At 44.0% G+C, this 13,394-nt stretch overlaps 1 protein-coding gene across 5 annotated transcripts in view; it reads right to left on the bottom strand.

Annotated features, from left to right (window-relative positions):
• The window catches only part of HEATR5B (HEAT repeat containing 5B), a 56,942-nt gene that overhangs the window by 9,595 nt on the left and 33,953 nt on the right, over positions 1-13,394 (bottom strand). For all 5 annotated transcript variants that reach the window (XM_032965241.2, XM_032965239.2, XM_032965240.2 and 2 more), the window contains exons 20-28: positions 12,720-12,909; positions 8,993-9,162; positions 6,703-6,844; positions 6,073-6,252; positions 4,442-4,693; positions 3,789-3,970; positions 3,528-3,596; positions 2,409-2,588; positions 1,005-1,233 (exon numbers count right to left, since the gene is read on the bottom strand). In XM_032965241.2, coding sequence (XP_032821132.2) covers positions 1,005-1,233; positions 2,409-2,588; positions 3,528-3,596; positions 3,789-3,970; positions 4,442-4,693; positions 6,073-6,252; positions 6,703-6,844; positions 8,993-9,162; positions 12,720-12,909 — 1,594 coding nt within the window. The remainder of the gene's footprint in view (positions 1-1,004; positions 1,234-2,408; positions 2,589-3,527; positions 3,597-3,788; positions 3,971-4,441; positions 4,694-6,072; positions 6,253-6,702; positions 6,845-8,992; positions 9,163-12,719; positions 12,910-13,394) is intronic.

Genomic DNA, 13,394 nt, shown 5'->3' with positions numbered 1-13,394 from the left:
AGGACCAATACCTCTGCCGTTGCTGATCATTGTTTTAACGCTGTGGGCTCACACGAAATAGATTTTTCCAAGACGAAGGTACTCTGCAAACCTACTGGCTACCTTCAGAGATTTGTTCATGAAGCCATCCAGATATATAAACACAGACACAACTTCAACCGAGAGGATGGGTACAAACGGAGCAATCATTGGAAGGACGTTATTAACCAAGTAAAGTCTTAACTGACTGATGTTTCCATCCTACCCGCCTATGTCAGCTGTTATTTCCGACTCTCTGAGTACATCACCAGGTTAAATATCTGTGAGGCGGCCCAGCCACAGGAGGATCCCCGCCACCTCCGGTGGCTGGGACCGTCTCACATTTACATGCCAATCTCTCACATTAACATGACAATCTCTCTTACTATGACATGTCAATCTCTCATATTGACATGTCAATCTCTCACATTGACATGTCAATCTCTCTTACATTGACATGTCAATCTCTCATATTGACATGTCAATCTCTCACATTGACATGTCAATCTCTCACATTGACATGTCAATCTCTCTTACATTGACATGTCAATCTCTCATATTTACATGCTAATCTCTCACATTGGCATGCTAATCTCTCACATTGACATGCTAATCTCTCACATTTACATTTATGTACAAATTCCTTCTCTAGCTCCGCCCACTTACTCTTGGGTTGAGCCCACCAAAATCCGATATAAACTCTTGTTGCAGCAGCTCTTTCTCCTATGCCAGCAGTTCTCCCGCTGTATCTCCCGCTGATTTATTTTATTTTTCTACCTACGTGACTTTACCGAAATAACCAAAGAATATGGATTCCTGCAGTCACGAAAGCTTAAAATCAAGATTTTTTTACAATTGTTAATATTCCAATAGCACAACTTAAAGTTAAAAGTTAATGAAAACACTTGATGGGAAATAACATCAATAAATCATATCTATATATATGGCCTGCTATATATATAAAAAAAAAATTCTGCTCCTATTACCCTCCGCAGGAAGTTGGCTGGAGAACTCCAGCGGTAGAGTGAGCAGTGCATGGTCCTGCAGGGCTGCTTGCCACAGGCGGCTCAGGGTTGGGATCTCCGGTTGCACCAAGTTGAGCAGAGAATCTGCAGAAAGTTGGTCGACCTCTCTGCTCCCTTCCTCCTCCTCCTCCGTGTCTCTTGATACTTTAGCTGTGGCATCTTGCTGAGTTTTCATTGCAACGATATAAACCTGAGATAAAAAAGCAGCGACACATTGGAAAAAAAACGTATTCCACATGTAATCATGAGATGTTAACTACCTCGCCTGGTATACAGGAGGTCGTGGGTTTGATCCCAACTCTGATGCCTGTATATTTGGGATTTGCATGTTCTCCCTATGGTAGCGTGGAATTTTCTCCGGGTCCTCAGATTTTTCCCTCCACATTTAGAAACACACGCTTAAGAGTATTTGGCTGCTAGAAATTTCCATGCGATAAGCTACTTTGTTGAGCTATCAATTGTAGTTAGGTCACTTCTGCATAACAGCTCAGTGGGCGTTACCTGGTAACAATATATTTGTTGAAGTTTTTTTTTACATTAACATGCTCACAATATATACTTCCCATATTATTCCTACAATAAAATGCAAATGTGAATGTAGTCTCACAATACTGTCAAAGTAATGCTGCACCAGCGTACAAGACAAATTTGTCATTGAATATGATGGCAGAGATGAAAGTTATATTCTTGGTAATTGAGAGATGAACTGCTCATTATATTGGCTGAATATTAATATCTCTTTCCACAGAAAAAGCAACATTAATGAAGAAAGTATGTGCAAACCAAAAGGGCTCATCAATATTTTTGCAAAATGCTGCCTGTCACACAACTATGCAGTTTTCCCATATCTCCTATCCAGTTTCCTGCACTTCCAATTAGCACGTTTGGTTATGTACAGTACGAAAGAAGTTCAACATACATATACAAATGTGTGAAGTTTGTTTAAAGGTTGTGTTATCAGGGAGGTGTCTATTTATACATTAAGCAAATATGATGATTATTATTACTACTATGCGTGCTTACCCAGGAAAGTCTCAAGACACTTTTTCAGGAGCGTTCTGCCATGTTTTTTGCAGCAGGGAGCAAAGTTGCCATGCCTAATCCCAACTGAGTAATTTGCAGGTCATGTTTCAGCATTGGGATGTTTGGCCAAAACCAGTTAACATTGTGTACATTTTAGCTATGGAAGAAAACTGGAGAACCAAGATGAAACCCATGCAAGGACATGGGGAGAACATACAAACTCCACACAAAGGCACGCCCAAGTCGAGAATCGAATGCAGGACCTTCCAACTGCGAGGCATGAGTGTTATGACTGCGCCCACCCAGTTTAAAGCGTTAAGATGAGAGCAGTTCAGAGCATACCTTTGCCCAGGCCTTCAGCACAGCGAGTCTCTCCATGGTTCCAGAGCTCTCGCTGTACAGCTGGCATGCGCCACCCTTGCCTGCCAACACCTTGCTCAGCGAGGACACCAGCAGCGAGTGGACCCTTTGCAGCCCATTCGAGTCATTCACCACTCCACTGCAGATCCAGGAACTACACACCTAAGAAAAAACAAAACAACGGGCATACAGCAAAGTTTCCTCCACGTTTACGCATCACCTACAGCACAACTCCACCAATCCGTGAATCCCCGTAATTTGAGGATCATTGGCGGATCGCGACTCCTCCCGTAATCCGCAGGGCACGGAGGTCGGTTGGAAAACGCTTCACGGACCGCAAATCGCGAACCGTGGATGTTGGCGGGTTATCATGGAACTGCAGCAGCGGAGCTGCAGGGAACCACGGAGGGGGAAGTTTTTTTTTTTTATTGATCAGAGCGTGGGCAATTGTTGTTGCCGATCCTAGCTGCTGCCTTCCCACCGCCGGCCTGCGGTTTCGCATCTCTCCACGTGCAGGCTGTGACAGATTCTACGGCATGTTGAGATTAATTTTGCATGATGCCTTTCCACAGAAATATTAATGGAATATAACCAAAGGAAACAGCAGCTCTATTACATTATTTACACCAATATTACAAACAGCATATAACTAAGATTTGAGTAATTTTCTATACACATTTTTTGCAAAAGGGTTCTCATTTTGTAAAACAAATCCTCTCGTCCTAAAGAATACAACAGCACCTTGGGCATATCATGCACTGGAATTATACGGAGTAACACTTGCACTCATATTGCATCCATAATCTTAACAAAGTATATCAGAGCATAATACAAATTTTAGGCTGAGGGAACCCCATGCCTTCAAAGCCCTAGATGACAATGGTGCATCGCTGTGTCTGGCATGCTGCACCCTTCTTAATTATAATACATACTACATGAAGTTCTCATGACTTACATGTCACTGTGGCCACAATGAATTAACGTGTACGGCTATGCAGGTGTGTACATGCCTGTATATATGTGAATGCATCAATACTTGTGTGTACCGTTGCAAGCTATATATAGCAAAGTGTGTACATTTGCAAACGACACCAAGCTTACCTGACAGGCTTTCGCGGTTATGTCGGAAGGTGTGTCAGCTGAAAATGCTGGTCTTAGGGCTGCACCAACCTACAAAATGCACAGAAATATTTCAGAAACTCATATTACAAGTGCCATTTCTGGGTTAGGCTGTGTTGAGCATTTCTTATCTTATTGTTTCATGGTTACATATTAATTGATATAGTAAACCACACTTTTTTATATGCATAATTTGTATTTCTAATAAGCAACTTAGTTCACAGTGATTAATCAGCAACTTACATTCGCTTGATATTGCTCAAGTATGACATGGCCTGGGAACTCTGGTTCATCTACTGCTGCAAACTTCTTGATGACGTCTTCCAGAGCTTGCAGGCCAACCATGCGTAGCTGGTTGCTGTGGTCAGTAGCAGCCATGAAAGCCATACGTATGAGGTCCGAAAGGTGCAACACCAAATAATCACCTGCAATGAAAAATGCATTCTCTATTTGTCTTTATTGTGATGCAAAACCATGTCCGTATTGAGACAAATCAGGAGGTTTCAGTCATGTAGAGTATATGTTAAACCTGCAGCCTGTCACTTTCACCTGCTCTGACAGCAATACATCGCATAGCCAGCAGTGGCAATGTTACCCAAAACCAAAGCACCCGGACAAGTATGAACAAGCAGGAGAGGACTCAACATCAACACAACGAATGAATAACACCAATAAACGAAACATCTGAAAACTGCATTAGAATCAGCTAAAACAAGGACCTCCTTTAAGTATGCTGAGGAATCCTTACGAGCACACCCATCGACACTCCACAAACTGTACAGACTAGAGCTGACATCAACCAACCCCAGCAGCTCTAGTGATCCCTCTTGACGCCAAATCTCCCGCACTGCTATTACCATCGCTGGGCAGACCTGGAGACAATGGTGTCAAGTTACCTTTGGCATCCTTAAGCTTCTTGTCTCTTGCTTTGCCCAAGTCAAAATGGGCAGGGTCCCCACTCTCACACTGTGCGATGATCCGACAGAGGCAGTCTGCAGCGAAGACCCGTGTGGCCCAACGAGGGGCGATCTGCGGCCGAGATTTTTCCTCTGTGTGCGAGGACTTGAACATGGTATCATCGTCCATACCATCCCCCTTCTCTCCCTCTTCTTGCTGAGTCGAATCAACTTTAGACCCACCGCCTATTTCTGAAACGCAATTAAAAGTCACATTGAGAGAATTTGGTTATTCAAGGCAAGCGAGAGCTTATTAAGATCGTAATCATTTTGCAGGGGCCCTGGAAAAATAAGATTATAAGCTGACAACACGAGATAAATACAATGTGATGTGTTTTATATAGCACTCATAATGCAGAGTATTGCAGGGTGCGTTGTGCAAAAAAACGTAGAAAACCATTAGTCAATAAGCTAACTCAAACACATGTGTTTAAATTTGATACAATTAAAAGATTATGCCAGCAGGAATCTGATATGACTTTGCATGAAGTTCTCATTTTAGACGACCTCTAGAAAATATAAAAAGTTCAGCATTCACGGATGTCAGGTGCAACTAGGAACATAATGTGCCAATAGTTAGGGCCCATGAAGGATTGTACAGGGAGTAAGCGTAATTTTAAAATAAATCCTGATGTTAACAGAAAGCCAATGCAGTGATTTAAGAACCTGAGTAATGTGTTGAGTGATGTGTGTGAGTAAGCACTTTAGCTGCAGCATTTTTAATCAGTGGGAGCAGACGTAATTTAGAACCAAGGAGGCTAGCGGACGACACGTTACAGTGATCTAACAAAAGGATGCACCAACATTTCCACACCTTTAGTAGACAAAACGTATCTTGATTAAGAATATTATTTTTATGAAAAAATAAGACCTTTCTAATGTAGCTAATTTAAGTATCCAAAGCACTGTGGAATCAGTAATAATTCCCTAGTTAAAATATATATCCAGAAAACTAGGAAATTCATAAAACATGCAACAAACATGTCAAATATGTTTCCCCCCCCAAAAAAAGGATTACAGCTGCATCTCAGATTGTGCGGATTTGCCTGTGGATTAATCAATATTATTTATATAACATGCAGATTAAGGGATAATCCACGTATGCTTGCCTACAAATGACAAACACTGCTATTGCATATCGCAAGGACAAAATCATAGCCATATGAAAAAACTGAATGCTGAGCACACCACATTCATAGTATGGGAAAGGACATTACAAACACATTTTTACCAAGTGTATTAATTAGCTCTAGGTATATAAACTTAGATTATCTACTATCATCCATTCAAGTTTTTTTTGGTTAGATCGCGTAATTATGAATGTGTCGTTAAAACTGCGACCACCCGACACAGGCAATTAGTAAGGTTTGTCAAATTGAAAAAATGCCAAATTCGTTACTATTTCAGCACACTGGTGTGTTGGAGAGTAAACCTACAACATTTACCTCTTATGGATATTTTTCGTGAAAGCCTACCTACGATCATGTTGAACGAAAAAGTATTTTTTTGTGGTGTTACCATATTGCACAAATCCACTATATAATTGCCAGCTGTAGCTGGACTGACTGTACCTGTAGATGCTGCAAGCACATCCTTGCAGAGTTTTAGCCAGTGGGAGAGATCCTCGACCGCAAGCGATGACAACATGTGTCCCAAAGTATCACGGATGTCACAGCAGAGCTTACGATCAGTTTCACGGTCCAACATTCCAAACAAAACACCTTCCAGACCAGTCTCACTAATGGCAATATCTGGAAAATGGAGAAAATGTATAATATTTTAGAAATATCCGTACCATGAAAACACTGAACAATGCACACGAACATTATCACTGATATCAATTTCAGAAGTTAAGTAGTCGTAATGTAGAAACTAGTGTGCTTGAGATTCAATTATTTGAAATAAGAAAACTCATGGATATGCAAATGTCCTGTAATTCCAACGTGCATTTGTCGTCTAAAGTATTCAATGAGTGATAATGATGGGTTCACGCCAGATAAACAGGAAGCAGTAGACCGCGATGACACAATCGAGTCACGATCAAAAACGATGTTTAAAAGTTCCAAACATGCATGACAACATGCACAGTCAATTATAAATTAAAAGAAACACGTGGCGATTATAATATACAAAATCTATTTTCATAAATTCGGTTCGATATTATCAAATGGGATAGAACATGGGAATAATTGTAGACTTACTGTATGCACCAGCTTGGGCTTCCGTGTCCCTGGCCAGGCGGAGGGCGTACTCACAGACTTCCGAAGCCTCCCTCTGAGCCAGTTGGCGTAAGCAAGCGACAGCGGCACGACGCAGCAGCAGGTGTGGACTGCCTAAATTCACCTGCGCAAAGAACATATGTAAAAACATGAATGGCATCCGAACATGAACGGCTTGTTCTAGGTAATACTGCTTTCCTTTATATATATTTTTACAAAATGATATATCTACATCCTTGGTGCTATATATAACTTTTATTTTCCCAGGGTCTTGCTTTGAAGACATTTTTCAAAGGCTCTCCAACTACTAAAGGACAGGGTGCTTAAAAATGTTACCATTTTTGAGATTTTGCAACAATACCATGAGAAATGTGCCCCCGGGCTCTGGAGACCACCTGGAGAAGATTCCAGGGATGTGCTGACAATGATGGCGAACAAGTAGAGGAGACTCATTGACTTTTTGAAGCTAGTAACATACATTATCATGTTACAGTGTATTAGCCATTCTTTTTCCATTGTAGTGACATCAGGGATGTCACTGTATGGCGCCGGCCCGGGAGGGTCGTGGCGTGCGATGTTCTAACGTCGCGGACAGCAACGGGTAGGTTTCTGTGTGACGGCTTTACTATAGCACGGCATGCGATGCACCGTCATCGCGTACACCCCGTAGGCGGGTGTAGTACCAGCCCTAGCGGGGCTTGGTGAGCGCTGGAATAGCGCGGGCACAACGCATAGCGTGTTGTGCGTGCTCCCACAAGAGGGCGCAGGAGAGTGTCAGCCCAGGGACAGGGTTGTCCCGAGCCATGGCACTCTGGTTGACCCCGTAGACACGTGATCCGGAGTGTCCACAGAGAGGGCCCCAGGTGGGGGGGCTAGGGGGTGATCACGAGTCCCGAGAAGAGCTCTCGAGGGGGATCGAGAGGGAGCTGGAACGCTCGAGAAGGCTGGCGGGACTTGGGCAGAGCCAGCCCTGACCCGTTCTACAAGCTGGAAGCTCCACGCCCTGCAAGCTGGAAGCTCTACGTCCTACAAGGAATCAACACGTGGCGGAGACCCGAGTGAGGGTCCGACCCTTCGTAGCTGTAACTCCTCCGTAGAGTGTAGTTAGCTGGGTGGTCACCACCCTAGGCTGTATCTGGTAAAGGGGCAGTTACCCCTTTGTGTATTACGTGTTGATATAATAAATGTGTTGCCTCTATAGAATAACGTCTGCGACTCAGTTGGACTAACTACACCATTAAAAACGATAGTCCCATATAAGCGTTAACATTTTTTGAAGCACCCTGTATTTTAAATGTATGTGTTTTTTAAAGCTACATTTCAAGTAAGCAGACAATACCCATACTTCCCACATCACTCCCCCTTACATATAAAATTATTTTTACACATCAATCAGCCACACGGCCTTCTGAAAGTGCATAATTAGGCATTAGTACTTAACCTTAAGCATTCCTTTGGGTCGAAACTTACTATATTTAACAATTGTAACGTTTTTAAATCACAGCTGTTGAGCACAGGCCTTAAAGACTTATAGCACAAAGCGGTGAGAAATGAAGAACAATAATAATAGAACTGTATAATATTAGTGAATACACTGGTGAATGAGGGACAATCTACAAAGGAGGTCGTGGGAACTATTATTTTTCTAATAATGGCTTTACTGCGACCAAACACGAGCCCAGTACAATACGCTGATTAACATTGGAGGGGAGGGGGGGGAACAGAAAATCCACGATAATTCTGATTTGGCGCGACGGGACTGTACGTAGGGCTGGGGGGGGTGTTGGGCCTGCTTGCCTAGCCAAGAGGGATTTCCCGCGTAGTGCGGGGGGGGTGAAGATTTATAATGGGGGAGGGGGGTGGGGGGAAGAAGGGGGAGGGAGGGGAAAGACAACTAACATACTGAGGGAGGACCAAGGATAGAGGGAAGGGGGAGGGGAAGAGGGGGCTAAAGGAAAACCCTACAGCTTATGGGCTTACGCACTAACCTCCCACCGCTGGTAGATCCCGCTCTCGCTCGTTCGCAGCCGAGGGGCTGTTGTGGGAACTGTTTGACCATACTTCACCGCGCTAGCCAGTGTGGGTTGGTGAAGTTGAAGATTGATACTGTATTGCCCTCTCCTGCCCAACACAGGGGCCCACAGCCTACAACAACCTATTGCGCATGGCGGTCACCCATCCAAGCACTCTTTACAAACCGTCGTACCCTGTCTTAAGAGAGCTTGAATAAGAAAAGAAAATGAAGGATAGGATGAATGAAAAGGTTACTTACACAGAGATTGGGTACCAGGCTGGAGAGATTGACATGACGTGGGGCAAACATGTGGAGCTGCTGCAGACACGATATGGCCTGGGCCTGCACCAGCGAGTCCGAGTGGTCCTGCATGATCGCGCATCCCACCAAGCAGGAGGACCGCGCCGTGGAGATCAGAAGCCCTGCACCTACAACACACGCAAGTCGCACACAAGTCTTACAAAATGTTCCATTACGCATTGTTATCAAACTGCATCTGGTGCAGCACACTAATTTCCTCTAAATGGCATCCTCTATGCTACAACAATGTGCATCACTGTTAGACTATCTAAGTACGAGCACGAACCCGCGGAACTTCCATGGTAAAATCATGGCGAATGTGTAGAGAGACTGATCATTTCATTAACTGATGATTTCACAAATAGATTTTTTTTTCATAAAAAATTTCCGAAAATAAATTACAATTATTTACCCCCTCTCATCCGAATCTCATGTGACGTGATCAATCCAGTGTCCTCACCACTTTCGCATCTTTTCACGTCATCACTCCCTCTTCTTCACATCACCCGTGTGGCGTGACATCATCAATCCCTCTCCTCAGCAAACCCTGCGTCGCGTGACGTCACCTCCTCTCCTCACCAACTAACCCCAATCTTGCGTGACATCATCACTCCTCCCCTCTCCTCAGCACCTTCTACGTCTTGTGACATCATCAACCCCTATCTTGCATGACATTATCATCCTCTCCTCGACCTCACTAGTGTCATGACCCCTCTCACCTCCCCAGTGTCGCGTGACATCATCATCCCTCTCCCTCACCTCCCCAGTGTCACGTGACGTCATCACCCCTCTCTCCTCTACCTAACCACCACAGGTCTCGTGACGGCATCACCCCCTCTTCTCACAACCTCATGCCAATATCTCTCGTAATGTCGACAGTACTCCTCTACCCAACATCCCAGCGTTTTTACGTCACCAACCCCTACCCTCCACCTCACCCCAATCTCGCATGACCTCATTCCGGTGCGTTACAGACACACGCACACACAAACAAGCGTGTAATGACGGTATATCTGCCACTAGGGGGTTAGAGCGCTGTTGCCACCCACGTGGGTGCGGCACACGAACGGCCCTAGGGGGCGTGATTCGGGCAGTCAAGGGAGCGACCCTTCTGGGAGGTGCCAGAAGGAGGGCGTAGCCAAAGGGTGGGGCAAGGCCACACTGAACAGAATAAAAGGGAAGGGCCGAGCTCGTCGAAGATCGATTCAGTGGGTAATGTTCGGTGGGTCCGGTCATGTCGTCGGGTTGTGGATCTTCACTAGCCTCGTGTATAGTGGGTTACCTAGTGATAGATACGTCGACACCAATTATAGAACCAGTTCCGTAAAAGTCTCGATATAAGGAAGTGTTAATAAACGGGTTGCCTCCAACCACTTAGTGTGTCTCCATTTATCAGCACTACAAGCGTTTAATATAATGCAGACCAATACAAAAAATTAGATCAACCCTAACCATTTTGATTGTGAATGTTAGGTAGGCTAATGATTTGTCAATTGCTGCTCACTCTGAGGAGTTGGAGGATTTACTGCCAAACCTAGAGAATTCCACTAATAGATGGGGCCTTACCATCAGCCCCACCAAAACAAATCACATTCCTGGGCATTTTGTGTCATCAAATACTCCAACCTCTCAACTCCCCATGAGTGACAGGGCAGTGGAAAGAGTGGAGGAGTTTCCATACCTGGGCAGAGTACCAGTGGCATTATTATTTCATAATCTGCATAAGGGTATGTGTGGAAGCTACCTGGCCTATCACTGCATACGAAGCACCGGGTCTTCTTGGCCACAGTTATGCTCTCGCTTCTCTGTGCCCGTGAAATATGGAACCATTTAAAATTAAAATCTGCGTCGGTTTGAAAAATTCAGGCTGACGTGCCTATGATCCATCCTGAGTTTAACCAGACTGGATTGTGTGAGGCATCCACAGATCTATGAAAAATCTGGAAAATATCCCATCAATGAGCTCCACTGGCAAGCGAGGCTCTGTTGGCTGAGACATGCAGTCCGCATGCCCAAGCAGCTTCTCTTTGGTTGGATAAAGGGGACTATGTCGGTATGGCACGGGCTAGAGAAGAGATTGTCAGGAGAGGAAATTGGAAATGATTGGACTTTGTGGAAGCTTGTGAAAGATGTTACTGGGCAGTTGGAGGCAGTCAAGCTCCAACAATAACGAAGGGCACAAGAGCCACTCTCGCAACATTGAGCGTAGCATCGGGTGGCTAAAATGCAAGTTGGCACAATGGGAAGCGCAGGCGATGCATCCGGCAGTGAACTCATTCAGTCAACCTGTAACATCTGGGGTCTATCCCATGACCTGCTGCCAGCAAACCTATGACACTTTACATGGCCTCAAAGTGCAACTGGCCTGGAAAAAGTTGTTGTGGCGACGTCAACGCCACATAGTTGCAAATGGCTGTTGTATTTAACTGAAAAATATACCAAATTCCCAAAATATATTAAACAGTTTGCAAGTGGAGTGGTCTGAGTGAAACAGAAGTATGACCTTTAAGTTTATGAGAATGCCTGCTCAAAATTGTGATTGAGAATAAAATATTTGTGGCCAAAAAAGCCCACGAATTAATCACAATCAGCTACACATGTTGATCCCGGTCAGTGCCAAGCTCATACTTCCAATTATGTAGTTTGAAAATAATTTTTCGGATTTGCTAAATTTGTATCGAGCATGCCACCACCCAATGGCCCCAACCTTCAAATTACTTCACGGATCTTTAACGTCCACTGCAAAAGCAGTTTGTGTATATGTTATGCTCAATACACCTGCAGCATCAACAAGGTTGGCCTGTCGGATTCAAACCACAAACCTCTGCAATACGCGGCGAACTTGCTATCATTGGGCCGAGATCAACGCCCTAAATGACAATCATTTATTTTCTACGAGTCTACAATGACTGATATTAGTCCATGAGCCCAGGCCAGATGTTTTACTTGTCAGTACTACTAGAGGTGGCGTAACTTTAGTGGTTCCAATATCTTTATGTGGCCAATAAGTCAACTATGTGATAAGTATTTGTCTTATTAGCCATATAAATACATCTGGAGTACTCAAGTTTTGCTACCTTGGGCGGCACCAATTTCTGCTCTGAACTATTTTTGCTATTGTTTTACTGCCTTTCCCAAGATTGGGAATTTATGTACTTATGCAACGGGCACCAAGGTGGTCTGATGTAATCTTCCTCGCCCGGTATACAGGTCCGGGGTTTGATCCCGACCCTGGCGCCTATATATTTGGAGTTTACATGTTCTCCCTGTGGTCGCGTGGATTTTTTCTCTGGGTCCTCCGGTTTTTCCCTCCACATTTAGAAACATGCGTATAGATTAATGAGAATAATTTTCTCGTGTGGATTTCCAAATGATAAGCCACTTCGTTGAGCTATCATTTGTGGTCAAGTCGCTTCTGAAAAAGAAGGCAATGGCTCAGTGGGCCTTACCTAGTAAGGTAAAAAAATATAGCTTAGTTTTATTTGCATATATATCAAATGATTTTTTTACCTTTTGTACACTTTGCACTCCTATCGTGTTTTGTATTGTTTGTTGTCGTAACCTTCTGACATACCTCTACCGGACATCTGTGAAAAAGAGCTTCATAGCTCATCGGATTCCTCCAATATCGACAAAAAAACAATCCGATTATAAAAAGCACAGGCCAAACAAACTGGTTCATTACCTTGCAATTCTGGTCCAAGTGTAGTGATAAGAGCTCCCAGACAACGTCCCAGGCATTGATGAACCTCTACGTGGGAGGGTGGCACTGTGAGCAGCAAGGTGAGGGCTAGGGAGAGGGTCGGCTCAACATAGCTCCGGTACATTGGTCCACTCGAGTCCACAATCAGAGCTAGAGAGTGGAGGGCCCAGGTCTGTGGAAAGCAAAAAAAAAAACAATTGCAAATGCAGCCTCCTCAACATTGCTTTGGGTCATATATATCGTCACATTTGTGTTGGTTTTAAATATTATTAACTGTAACTTCTTACACAATAAAATTGTGCCCATTCCTTACACATTCCACTTACGTAAATATTTAGCTTGGATTTGTATAGGAGCAGTCACATAGATAATTTGACATAACAAATACTGCAATTATTTATCAGCACAGTGCGCATGGTGGGAAAGAGACATCGTTGATAATTGTTTGTTTTACTTGAAGGAACATAAGATTAGAACATACCAAACACCAAGGTTTATATTGCATGGTGTTGAATACCACCGATGTCTTCTCCTAAATTAACATTAGCTGCCCCACCCATGCTGCTGACAAAATTGTACTACGCCGCTCAGCTCGAGCTCGTCCATTCATGCTACTCTACGGCTCTTGTGCCCCACTCCTTCTGACACTTGGGCTAC

This window comes from Petromyzon marinus, chromosome 33 (genome assembly GCF_048934315.1).
Source record: "Petromyzon marinus isolate PM22_M1 ecotype Great Lakes invasive population chromosome 33, UKy_Petmar_22M1.pri1.0, whole genome shotgun sequence".
Taxonomy (NCBI): domain Eukaryota; kingdom Metazoa; phylum Chordata; class Hyperoartia; order Petromyzontiformes; family Petromyzontidae; genus Petromyzon; species Petromyzon marinus.
The sequence above is the reverse complement of the archived record's forward strand: the minus strand, read 5'-3'. Positions and strand labels throughout refer to the sequence as shown.